The 12,892-nt window shown below is 37.2% G+C and overlaps 1 protein-coding gene across 2 annotated transcripts; it reads right to left on the bottom strand.

Annotated features, from left to right (window-relative positions):
- Positions 1-2,389: 2,389 nt before the first annotated feature.
- Positions 2,390-7,112, bottom strand: RNF7 (ring finger protein 7). 2 transcript variants are annotated; one of them, XM_063306652.1, is made up of 3 exons: positions 6,871-7,091; positions 4,402-4,449; positions 2,390-3,019 (listed from the first exon to the last, which is right to left on the bottom strand). In XM_063306652.1, exons 1-3 carry the CDS (start codon positions 7,046-7,048, stop codon positions 2,901-2,903), a joined length of 345 nt encoding a protein of 114 aa, XP_063162722.1. In that variant the 5' UTR covers positions 7,049-7,091; the 3' UTR covers positions 2,390-2,900. The 2 variants fall into 2 exon arrangements, with proteins under 2 accessions (XP_063162722.1, XP_063162723.1); XM_063306653.1 differs by having other exon boundaries at positions 2,963-3,019; positions 6,878-7,112.
- Between the last annotated feature and the right edge of the window lie 5,780 nt (positions 7,113-12,892).

The following is a 12,892-nucleotide window of genomic DNA, read 5'->3' on the forward strand; positions in this document are numbered from 1 at the left end:
ATGTAACTTCACCTGAATAAAATCTTAATTTCTAGTTTTATTTTTTTCCCTGATATTTAAGGATTGAATGTGTGTATCCTTGATAGTCTGATCCTAAGACCATAATAACATGGAAATAAATATATATATATATATAATTTATGGATGATAAAAAAATGATAATACTTAAGATAGAAATAAAACTTGGTCTTGACAGTTTGGAGAAATTAGCTGAAAGTAACAATGAGAAATCCAATAAAGACAAGCCCTAAATACTTAAGAAAAAAACCCAATCTATTGAAGACCATTTAAAGAAGAATATCAATTATTTGTAAGAACTTGGAACAAAGATTTGGAATTTCCCATAATGACAAACCAATCATGGTCTTAAAAATATTAAATGTTTCTTATGATCTTAACATGAGATTAATTTAGCTTAGAAAGTATGTATTTTTTTCAGGTACTTCAAAAAAATATTTAATAAGGATTTGTTGTCATCTCCCTTTTGCTGGAAGAGTAAATTGATACAGGAGCCATTTATAAATACTATATGGGTTTGCCTTATTGTAGTCACATTTTGACTTAATATTCATTCTTGTTAATATGTTTCTGGGAAAAGTGCTAACTTTAAAAGATATTTATGTGATTTTCAGCTATATGCTAAAGATTTAGTTTATCAAAATACAGTATGAAAAACTGTGGCTTTGTTGATCACAGGATATAGCAAAAAAAGTTATTTTGTTATAATGGTAAGACTGCGCCACTCTGAACCTACAATTTTTGATTGGTTTTGTTCTCAACTTTTAAACTGCCTATCGACCAAATGGAATGATTGATTACTATAATTCTGTACAACCAGCATTTAATGGTGTATGTAACAATTGCTTGTTTTAAGATTGTTATTGTATCCTATAACAATAGAGCATTCCTGAAACTTCTGCTGCTTTTTTCCTGATGTTGCATGCCTTAAAGGACTGACATCTCTATTCCAGAGAGCACAGCATGAAATAATGGATTTAAGTTACTAGATTTCAAATGAATGTTAGAAAAATCTAACAGTAACAGCAATTCCTGATAAATAGTAAGCTCCCCTTTACTGGGCATGCCAAAGCATATAGGATGCCTTCATATGGATTCCTGCACTGAGCAGGGAGCTGGCCTCAATGGCTCCTTCCAAATCTATGATTCTATGAAATACATTTGTGTAAGATTTATTTTTGGCTGTTAAATCACAGTTTGGAGTAACCAATCTGGAACAGCAGGAAGGCAGTAAGAATTCTATCCAAAGGTTTTCAATTCCTGGCAGTTAAGATCCTTTAATGTTCAAAGCTCTGACACAGCAATTTGAGGATCCATTTAATTTGCCCATAATCTAAAATTCTCTATTAAAGTATGTTCATGAAAGTCCAATCAAGATTAACTACTGTACTTTTCATAAAAGGCAATTCCAAAATTAAAGAACCTTTATACTTCCAAATGGGCATTTTTTAACATGGGAGCACAAGCAGACTGGCTGCATCTTTTTACAAGTGAACTATTATTTTCTAGCCAGGTTAATTTGCATCAGCTCCAAATTACAGTATGTACAAGTTTCAATCATCAAACTGTTTTTGCTTGGGAAGTAAGTTCTGTGGTACAGTTTAGTCTAATATGCATGCAGCAGTCGGAAGCATTTGTCCCTCAATATGTTCAGGAAATTGTAGCAGCTTTTACGAAGGCCTGTTGTAGAAAAGGAGCAAACTGTTGGGGTTATAAATGATGAAATATGAGTGCAAGAGGACTGAAATCTCACATCCTATTTTAAGATACACATAAGTTGTACTTTAATGTAACCTTATGTTTAATTTTAAATCACTTTTGGGGATAATGAACAGATTTTGAAGGATGAAAGCAATTCCATATCATGCCTGTTTTCCTGAAAGGATTAAAGTCAGTATAAACATGTCTGCAGCATTTCACTTAACCATAAAATCCCAAATAATATTAAGAACTGCTATGTGAGTTTTCTTGTTTTCCTTTTGTTCTTTAGAGATTCTAAGTCTGAAAGCAATGACTATCTTTTTTGCTTTTGAGCTCAAAGGTGCTCTGAAAGCCCTTTTGGCTGAAGAACAAGATATAAATATGTTAAGTATATAAATCCCAAACACCTCAACCGTTTTCAAATGGACAGCTTAGAATGTCATCTGCTCATAGCTTCAGTCCAAGCATATTGTCTTTCTGCAACTTCTGCCTGCCTCTACCAGAGAAACAAAGCCCAAACATCTGAATCCTGCCCTTATATTAAAGTAAAATTTAACAGATAAATGTGTAACTTCCTACTTACTATCCATTCTAGTTTGTTTCCAAGTTCCAGACTTTTTAATATCAAAGTTTTAAATACATTATCTTATAGGGACAAATAACTTACACATTTCACAAGGATAAGAGGTTTAATTGTGTGTGGAGAAGGTACATACTTTGAAAAGGCAGTCAATTCAATTCCATCTTAAAGTACTATGGAAACAAGCATTTATCAATACCTAAAGAAATAATGATAAAGCCAAAATAAAAACAATGCACCATCAATTATTTATTAATTAATAACTTCATTTTGAGAAAAAGTAGCAATGTTTCAAGCTGAAATTGCTTGTATTAATAATCATAGACCTATAAGCCCTAAATAATTCCTAAATAAATGAACAGTGTTCATATTAAATATTTAGATACATTCTTAAATACTGCAGCTAAGTTCCTGATGGAACATTTTTAAAGACCAAAAAACCAGCAAACTAACACAAAAATTTCAAATCCAAGTCCTTGTGTAGACACAAATAAATAAGATGGATTTTGCCACACCGTGACTTCTTCTCTCTTTCATAGAGAAAGTATACCATTAGTTGTATACATTTCAAGCAATTTCAGTGCAATAACTGGAAGCAATTTTATTTGCCTATTCTTTGGACTACCCAGTCCTGCTGGCAGAGGGGGCAACGGTTGTTCTGTTTCACCCACAGTGACATGCAGCAATTGTGGAAGGAATGATTACACTCTCCCCAGACCACTAAAAGAAAAAGAAAAGCAAACTTAAGACTGCAGTTTAGAAATCATTTATGAGAATATGTAATTCAAAGTATAAACACTGCCCTTGAGAACAGTATACATTCATAAATTAAAAAGAATTACTGTGCATTTTTTGTGTAGAGATGTCAAGCCAGTACTTTTCATGTTCTTGATCCTACAGTATTGTACAGTTAATATATTTGAGCAATTAATATAAACTACATGCACAGTACTCATAAGCCTTCATGAGCGTGAGCACTCCTTTTCTGCTCCTTCCCCTATGACTGGAACAAAGAATAAACCATGATTGTTAATTTTTCCAGATTCTTGTCTTCTTATAAAGTATCAACACTTTGTTTAAAGAAAATTCTAGCTAGTTAAGTAAGTCATATTCATTCTTTAAACATATTGTCATGAGTACTGATGGCGAGCAGGAGGGGGCCTCTATCCAGGGGGGGAAAATGCATGCGTAGTACTGAGGAATTAAGCAGCCATTCAAAGAGACACAGATCAGACCCGCCTTAGCTTTTGGGGTTTATCTGTCTGGGTTTTTCCCACGCTTCTTCAGTTTGTTAGGATTTTCTGTCTTATGTAGCAGCAATAAACACCAGAGACCTATTCCTCGTCTCAGTGTGGTTCCTGACTGTTAGGACTACCATGCATCTTTTGGTCTTCCTCACATATTATTTTCCTTTTTATGTCTGAGGTAGCCATGTATGCAATACTAAATCATTACATGTGAATGTTTTTATTAGACCTATTGGATATCTAACTGAATTGTAAGAAATCTCTGGGCTTGTTTTCAAACTCCAAAAAATCCATGAATGAATATCTTTCAAGTGTACTACCATAAACTAACAAATCAGTGGGAAAAAACTAAGTATGTACTTAATATTTTCACTAAAGAGAACTTAAAAGCTATTTTAACTTAAATTTGGCAGTTCCTCCATTTTTTAAAATGTTCCACCTATGATCCATTATAAATGATGAAGTTATCTTTTAGCATAATCATTCCCTCCAATAATAATACAAAAACAGGAATCGTGAAACTTCCTTCAGCCAAAGAAAATAAGTTATGAAACCAAATAATTCTCTCTAATTTAAAATGATGCTTTAACTGTTTCAACAACACTTTTTAAAAACAAAAAACAGGTACAGGGAAAGAAGTAGCAACTGTTACTTTTTGAATTAAATACTAATATAACTAGCTTTGCATCGACACATACCTACATGTAAAGGATTAACCTAATATTTCCAACTATTTTATACAATATATTCAAGAGAAGCTTTACTGAATGAGACATATTTACTTGAAGCTTTAAAAAGCACCCCACTAAGATAAAGCCTTTTAATGAATAACAACAGAATGTACTCACAACATACCAACACAATCTTCTTGTTTGTTTTCAGCTTGACATCTAAGACAGGCATCTAGATGTAAACAAGAGCAAGACTATTATGTTTTGGATGCAACTAATAACTGGTTTTCTAAAGATTCTACAACTCACTAAAAACATTTATGGAGTATGCATACCATATTATGAAGTAATTTATAACCTAACTCACCCTAAAACATGCCCTTCTATTCATTCAGCTTCATCCACACCATGAATATCTTACTTCTTTCAACTAATTTGCAGTTAGCTTTAAAAACTAGTAGACTTTGTAGGGAGAGAAAAATGGATATTTGATAAGATTCAGCATGTCTCTTAAGATTCATGAATGAAGTAGCAATTCTCACTTTTTATCAGGATGTGCTATATTACTGAAGGGTTATCAATGAGCAAACTATGGCTGTTACAAGATTATATAGAGAAATACACTATGTGGCCCAACAATAATTAATTGTATATCAATTCTTAAGATTATTATCACTTCCAAAAGAGCCATGAATTAAACATATTGGAGCAAATACATACACCTATTGTGTGCGCACCACAGGTGTATATATTTGCTCCAATATGTTTAATTCATGGCCCTTTTGGGAGTGATAATAATCTAAGAATTGGTATACAATTAATTATTGTTGAGCCACATAACAAGACTGATTATGTAGGGAAACCATACATTGTGCATTACTTAAATTCACCCTAAAGACACAAAATGTGACTTATGAGTCTAGAGTATTGATTGGTATGTTCCAAATAAGATAAAATGTCACTCATGGAGCTATTTTTGAAAATATTTTATGAATCAGCATCAATGAAATTGAACAAAATATCTGGAGGAATCTGGTAGCCCCTTTTCTTAATTTTATTAAAAGGCATACATTTTGTGAGCTGCAGCTTACTTCCATTATACAAAATAGTATGCTTTTTAATAAGATTTAGAAAAGGTGCTACTATAGACTAACACAGCTTTCCTCTTACAATGAAACTGAACAGCCTCAACCAGCTATATAATTTGAACATTTTTCTGACACTGTTGAAAAATAAGCATATTCCAGTGAAGACAAATAACTATCTATCACATTGCACTCTGGCCATTCAAAGACCCAGCTGTTTGCATGCTCTATTGACTCAGTACACACAAATTCACACAACATTCCTACCTATATTTGAATTACAATTTACCGAATGATTAATTAATTAATCAATTTTTGTATAGTTTGACAGACTGAACCATAAACTAATCATACCGATTGGATCCCCACAGCATAATTTGGGGTGTTGTGCAAATATAGCTAATATGCTCAAACCATACCACTACCATCTCCCTATCCTTTTGTGGAAATATAAAAGTTTACACACCCACATAACAAGAGCAAGGAATAGACTAAAATGGAAATAAATACATGCAGCTTAAAGAATCCTACATAAAAAGATGCTGATAGGCTTAGGAGATCGGAATAAAAATGTGATCCATGAGAATCCACCCCACACTGGCATCACATCTGCCTGCACTGGCAAGTCACATTCCAGTTTGGTCTTGGTGGACTGAGCACTACAGTTGTGAATTCTATAGTTTCAGGCTGTTGTGTTAAAACATGTATTTGAGGCCTATCCACATGATTTTTATACATCATGTTAATCATATTGACACTTGCTTGTTTCATATGCAGATTTAGTAAGACTTTTGTCTGTTATAAAATACCTCTTAAAGCGTTTTGTTACATGAATTAATTCCATGAAGTTTTGGCTTCCTGAAAATGCCTCTATTAGGGGCTTTCCAAAGACCCAGCTAAATACCATAGGTATGAAGAGTATCTCAATATTTAAATACATTTTTAAAACGAAGTGGGGGTGAGCGCCATTGGTTTACAATGTTTCTCGGCTACCTCCTGAACTCAGGAACCTTCTGCTATGTTGCATAGCAAGTAGACTCCCCACCCCGAATTTAAATCTAATTTTATAAATCCCTCAAAATCATAAAAGGAGGCATAACAATCGCCCAAACGCAGCCTGGTTTTTCTCCCAGTTGCACTAAATTGAGGAAGAAAAGGAAAGAACGAGAGAGTATAGCAAAAAGAAGCGGTCATAAACGAAGAGATGATCCGGAAAGAAAAGCAGCCTGGAAAGGGGATCCCCACCGACCCCTTTGAACTAAGGCTGTGTGTCGACAGCGCCTCACGGCGCCCAGAGGCTTCCTCGTTCAGGCCGCCGGGCGGCAGAGAAGGGCGGCTCTTTCGTCGACTCCCAGCGGAGGGGCAGGCGAAAGCCGTGGACCCCGCCGCCCCTGAGACCCGGCCGGCGGGAAGAGCACGAAGGAAGACCGGGGCGGGAGGGACGAGAAGGCGACGCCGACTTGGCCCGGCGCGGCTCACCCCCGCCGCGGGGGAGCAAGCGGGATGGCGAGGTGGCGGAGACGGGGCCTTCGTTTCCGACCGAGCTTTCCTGCCGCCGCTCCGCTTACCCATGACCTGCACCCGGCAGATGGCGCAGGTGTCGCACTCGACGTCCCAGCTCCACATGGCCACGGCGTTCCACTTCTTCAGCGAGAACATCTTGTCGGCGCCGCCCGCCTTGGCGCCGGAAGAACCCGAGTGAGAAGCAGAAACGCCGGGCTCGTCTCCGTCCTCCGCGTCGGCCATGGCTGGGGGCGGGAGGAGGCGGCGGCGAAGGCGGCCTGGCTGCCCCGCCCGGCACCTCCGGCGCAGCTCCGCCCCCCCCCCCCAGCGGCAGCCCGAGGAGCCCCAGACCCCGAGCGGGCAGCGTTGAAGGCGCGGCTCGACGAGAGGATGGATCTGCGAGGAGCCATTTGCCTTAGAAGAGCAAGAGCTTAGCGGCGCGGGGTCTGGATGAGATTAAATTAGTATTCCTAAACTGGGTGGTGATACTGATGTGGATTTGCAGCGATGAATGCGGGGCTGTTCAGTAAGTAGTTGAATCTGGTCATTTAAGATCCATTTGAGGTTCACATACTGTACTTTTGCCACACACAAATAGGTAGCTTTCGATCATGTTCCTCAATAAATAAATGAACACTTGTAATGCTTTGGACTCCTTTGTTTAATTGGGTTCTCTTTGTCTAGTTTTAGCACTTGTGTGGAGAACGGATCACGTTTTAGGTCATCTTTATGCAGAAAGGTTGAAAATTCAAAAGGGTTCACAAACTTTTAAGGCATGGAAGAGAAGAAAATGAATGCTTTTGTCATTAGGCTTGCAAGCAGGACCCCAAATTCCAGTTCCCAAAGCCAGCAGTGGCATCTTCTGAAGGGAGATACTGGTTCAATCAGAGGTTTCTCTGAAGGGGCAGCAGGAGGGAACATCTCTTGTTCAGTACTGTACTTTGTCATCACTTTGATTAACTGGGTGTTTTTGAGAAACTCCGAATTGGACTTGTCTTGGTGATAACTTTGTTCTCCAATTGATGCAATCCCTACAGGAGGGGAGCATGGCCTTGGTCAATATATACAAGGGGTCTGGTGGCTGCACACATAGCCCTGCATTGCCAGAATACTCTATTCATAGCAAGTGAAAAGCTTTGGTGAAACAGGCTAGAGCTGAATTGTGACCCATAGGTGTGCACATACCGTTTCTTGAGTTTCTTAGGCACTGAATATGGAGCTGTCTTCCTCTGTCTGGTAGATTTTCAGAGTCTTTTTAGGGTACTGTCAGGGGACTGATCCACTGTTTTTGTCTTTTTTTTTTACTGTCAGCTCAGGAGAAAATTCTTATACTACACATTGAAATTCCTTTTTAATAATTTTCTTGTGGGATCTTATTCCAGTTTTAGTCTTTTACACTCTTCTTTATGGGTAACAGAACATTCTGAATGAGAAATGATTCTGCAGTGATTTTCCCCTTCTTGCACCCAGCAGCAAAAATCCCAGGCTCATCGGCTGCAATTCCCATCTAACTTAATTCAAAGGAGTGTATGAGGTCTCTTTTTCGGTTTGTGTTGAAGAGAAGAGGCATCTGAGTTCATTTGCAATTGATGTTTTTGGTGAGACTTTCTGCCCATCCAGATCACGCTGCCCAAGGTAGTAGTAAGAACCCCCATACTCATGTTTGTACAGAAACGTGCAAAAAGGCTCATGTATGGAGACGACCTCTGATTCTAGAAACATATGAAAATTCTTACACATCTGACATCACAGCTCTTTAGGTAGAAATTTTACAAGCACCAGCTGAAGAAAATAATGGCTACTTTTGTCCACTGAGATCTTGCCAAGAAATGGTGAAAGTGATAGAGATGAATGGAAGAGAAAGAGCATCTATTCATCCCTAGATCCATAATTGCCATAATTCACTTAAACACCACTAAGAATCATATTAAAAACTTAACTTGGATGAAATGCCTTATACTATATACTGGGTAGAAGACGAAAACATCCAAATGCCATGAAGCATGTATTCAGATGTATGGTATGTAGTTTTAATAATATCCTGCAAACATACTGCTATTTAGATGCCTATTAGTTTCAGATAAAGTAAATTAAAGTCAGCAAGATACCAATGAGACTGTTTAAAGGTGATGTGCTCTTATACCAGAAAAAAATCATTTTGTCAAAATGTTTTCAGTTGTCCTGATTGTATTCCTAGCAATTCAGTAGAATCTGAGGGGGTGGGCATGCTCTGAGTCCCTTTAGTTAAGGAGTATTGTGTTGTGGGATCATAGAGGCATGCCTTCTCAGTCGCCATACTTGCCCTCTGGAGTGCCATTCCTTGAGAGGTCCATTTGGTCCCATCCCTGCACAGCTTTAGAAAGGCATTGAAAAACTGGCTTTTTGAACAGGTCATTAGCTGAGGTCTTTTGTGATCCTGCTGAGTGATAACTGTTGAGGGACAACAAACTGTATTTCCCCATGGCATTGTTTAATTTTTATACCTTTTCCATTCTGATTGTTCTTATTAAGTATTTATGTACACTGCCTTGAATCTTTCTGATTTGGTGGCCATATACTGTAGGTCTAATAAATACTTGAATCAATTGCTTGATCATTCTGCTTTTTTTTTTTAATGTTGCAGATATGTGACAGTTGGCCTAGGCACTTGGTCTACAGTATATACTGCTCTACGTCTCATTAAAAATGATCACCCATAGAATTACATGAAGAGAATAAACTACAGGAAGATGGTTGAGGCTTCTTCCTGCCTACTTTTCTGGTGCCTTTCAAAATTCTAAACTTTCTCAAGGGAGAAAATATGTAGTTTATGTTCCAATAACTACTCAACTATTTATATGAAACATGGTGAAAAGAATAAGTGCTGCCCGTGTAAATGTTTTATTACAAAACATGTCCTTCTGTTTTAACACTAACAGGGCACTGCCTGACTTAGGACAAGTAAGACTGAATTAGAGTTTTAGGAAATATTTTCTCATCTAAAGGAACATAAGAGCCTTGTTTTGAATGAATGAAGAACATAGGGCTCATTGAGGTATGTGAATTTTTCAGTGCATTGTTTATGCATCTATAAACAATATGTGAGCAACAAAACACATAAACATAGAAGAATTTGGAAAACCATAACTTGCAATGCAATGTATTTATTTTTTTCAGGCACTTATACATGTATCCTTAGCCTATTAAATAAAGCCTGTAAAAGTGTTAAACATCTGTGAAACTATAATAAACTGTAATGTAAAACTTACTGAGAACATTTTTGTAACTAGAACATGATATATCTAGAACATCATATTTCTTAACATATACATCATGAGGATATTCATCTTCAATGTAATTTCTTCAGAAAGTACATGTAGACTACTATCACTTGGTTGCTTGTAAAACAAATATCTCAACAGATTGTAATGAGCTACTGTAATAGCATATTGGATGTTGAAGATTAACCCACCACATTAAAAGAAAAAATCATACAAGTAGGTGATGATTGCTATGCATTTATTTTTATGAGCTGAAAATTCTAGTCCAGCAATTGAGTTGTGTGTTCACCTGCCTCTGTCCATTTTATTATCTAGTTGTGAGAATTTGGTATGTCATGACAAACATAGAAGGTTAATTGCAGGGAATGGGTTACTTAAGTATGGCAATACAAGAAGAGAGGATCAAGAATGAAGGAGTGCTGAAGAAACGTAGACTGAATACAAAAGTAAGTGTTATGGAATGTTTCTCTGAAGGGGGGAGCGATGTGTGGGATTTCAGTAATGCTGCTGTTTCTCAGGAAGGAGGCAGCAAATTCCAAGAAGCGGGACAAGATAAGAGGAAACATAGTCCAGAAAGCGACTGTGGGAAAACTAAGAGGTTCAGAATAGCCCTGGCCTAGAGCTTTCCCAGGTTATTTCCCCTTAGGTTAGGTAGAGTTGCTTTAGTCTGGCAAGATTCTGTCTAGGGAGTCCATTTCATTATCTGCCTTTGGACATAATTGAAAACGCTATACTTTGCCCCCCTAAATGCCTGGCCATGGTAGGGGCTTATTACAGCAGAAGTAGGTGACTCATACCAAGATCTGCCTGAATCTTTCCTGCCTCTTTCTCACCTCCCTCACCTAAATAGGGAAGAACATATTGAAATGTGAATCTAGTTTGATCTATACTTTGAAAGTCTTCCCTATCCACACTCTCGTTGCCAGAGGGGGGGGGGAAGCCTGCATTGAAAACATAGGTCTCTCCCACCTCCGTTAACATCTTTTTTAAGTCCGCTGGTAGAGGTCATCTGGCGGCATGGGGTTCAATTACACATCTTTACCCCAGGCCAGGCAAATGATGCTGTTCAGGTGCTGGCTCAGTGCCTAGAGGCTGTAAGGGCCTGTATGAGGAGAAACTAGCTGCGGCAACCTTAGCAAGATGGAGTGGTTGTGGGTCCTTCACCCCCCCTGTATGGACATCCTACAGATAAGAGCGTAGCTTCACTATTGGGCACAATTCTTGTCAAAGATTCAAACTCCCAAATAATTGGTTTCATATATTTTAATTCTTAAATGATGGTTAGTGAAATTGTTGAACATTTAATGGATTTAGCACCTGATACCAGTGTTCTCCAATCAGTGGAACTACTTGAAATCTAAAGGGCAGCAGATTATAAAGCACTGTTCCTGTGCATAGTAAGTGAATCTACACTTCTAATGTAACATTATTCAAAAATAATTTACATGAATGAATAATCAAGGATATCTTCAAGGATGGGGTAAACCATGCAGTTGATGTACATCACATGATTTGCTTTCTTTTCTTATCCAAGGCTATTTGTATGCTAAGCTATAAGCCATAGAAAATCTCACAGGACCATCTTAAACCAACTTAATCTCATCCTCTTTAGAAGGTATGGCCCTTGGCTGAAAATAGTTGCCTGTCCAAGTTACTTTGTTATATTTGGACAAACCAAATTGTGGTTTATGATTTTTGGCATGCTGCTACAAATCACAGTTAAACTAACCATACTTCCCTGAACAAATATAATGAAAAATTGTGGTTAGCTTAACCCAGAAACTGATTCTTTCTATCTTCTCATGATCATGTTGGAGGAAAGGAAATAAAATGCCTATGGCTTATTTGCTCTTGCTAGTTTTCATAATAATATAGCTTCACTAAGAACATATCCATAGTTTGCAATTAGTTCCAAACCTGTTAAGTTCTTACCATATAATTTCTAATGTTTTAGGCTCACTGCATAAGGTAACAAATATATTAATACAGTAATAGCAGAGTGAATGCTGTATTATTATGTGATATATTTTGTTAGTTTGTAGTTTATTATTGTATTTCCTGATTGTACTTTGTTTTTTTTTTTAATTTTGCTGGTCATTGACTGAATAAATAAATTTACTACTTCCAAACCTGTTCAATGTAACAAGAGTTTCAAATTCTTAACAAAACTTTCTAAATGCCAATTTGGATTACATGCGTCATTACTATCAACCCACCAGTTAAGTCCCAAATCAAAACAATTTAGACTAGTTGCATTCAGAGTTACACAGGACTTAGAAAGCTCCCCTCTAATTCAGAAGCTGGTCTTCTGATACAATTATATTCACATCTATAAAGAGATTATTAAGTCTTCATTGTAAAGAAGTCCATTGTTTTGCTAAAATATAGTGATCCTGTCAGTGTTGGAATTTTCTATTTTTGTTTGTTCTAATTCAGCTTGGGTTCACAGAGCTATATCTGAAAAGGCTTAGAGCTTTTCCTCATTAGAAATTTACACTGAAATTGGGACAGTGTAAATCCTATGTTTACCTTTTTGTCCCATGAGGCTTGTCTTGTCTTGTCTCAGGACTATGGTTTATGAAAATACCGAGCTGCTGCAAAGAGAACTTGGACAATGCATCATTTGCCCGGCAACTGTTTCTGTCACCTCAGCAAGGGCTGTGGTCTGCTAAGATTTGCTGGTGATGAAAAGTTCTTAATTGAGAGAAAAAGCAAGATTTCACAGTAAGGCATTATGCAAAATAATTTTTTACCATGCTCTCACATATTTTTATTTGGTTGGATTAAAAAAACGGGTAAACACTATAGGCAGTAAAACAATAAATAA

This window comes from Candoia aspera, chromosome 6, assembly GCF_035149785.1.
Source record: "Candoia aspera isolate rCanAsp1 chromosome 6, rCanAsp1.hap2, whole genome shotgun sequence".
Lineage (NCBI taxonomy): Eukaryota > Metazoa > Chordata > Lepidosauria > Squamata > Boidae > Candoia > Candoia aspera.

What these genes read in the sequence shown, in the direction of transcription:
- RNF7 (XM_063306652.1), bottom strand. Translation starts at nt 7,048, where the DNA reads ATGGCCGACGCGGAGGACGGAGACGAGCCCGGCGTTTCTGCTTCTCAC. An exon ending in CTGCCGGGTGCAGGTCATGG is followed by an intron (nt 4,450 to 6,870) that starts GTAAGCGGAGCG and finishes GTTTACATCTAG; the next exon opens with ATGCCTGTCTTAGATGTCAA. An exon ending in CAAACAAGAAGATTGTGTTG is followed by an intron (nt 3,020 to 4,401) that starts GTATGTTGTGAG and finishes TTTTTCTTTTAG; the next exon opens with TGGTCTGGGGAGAGTGTAAT.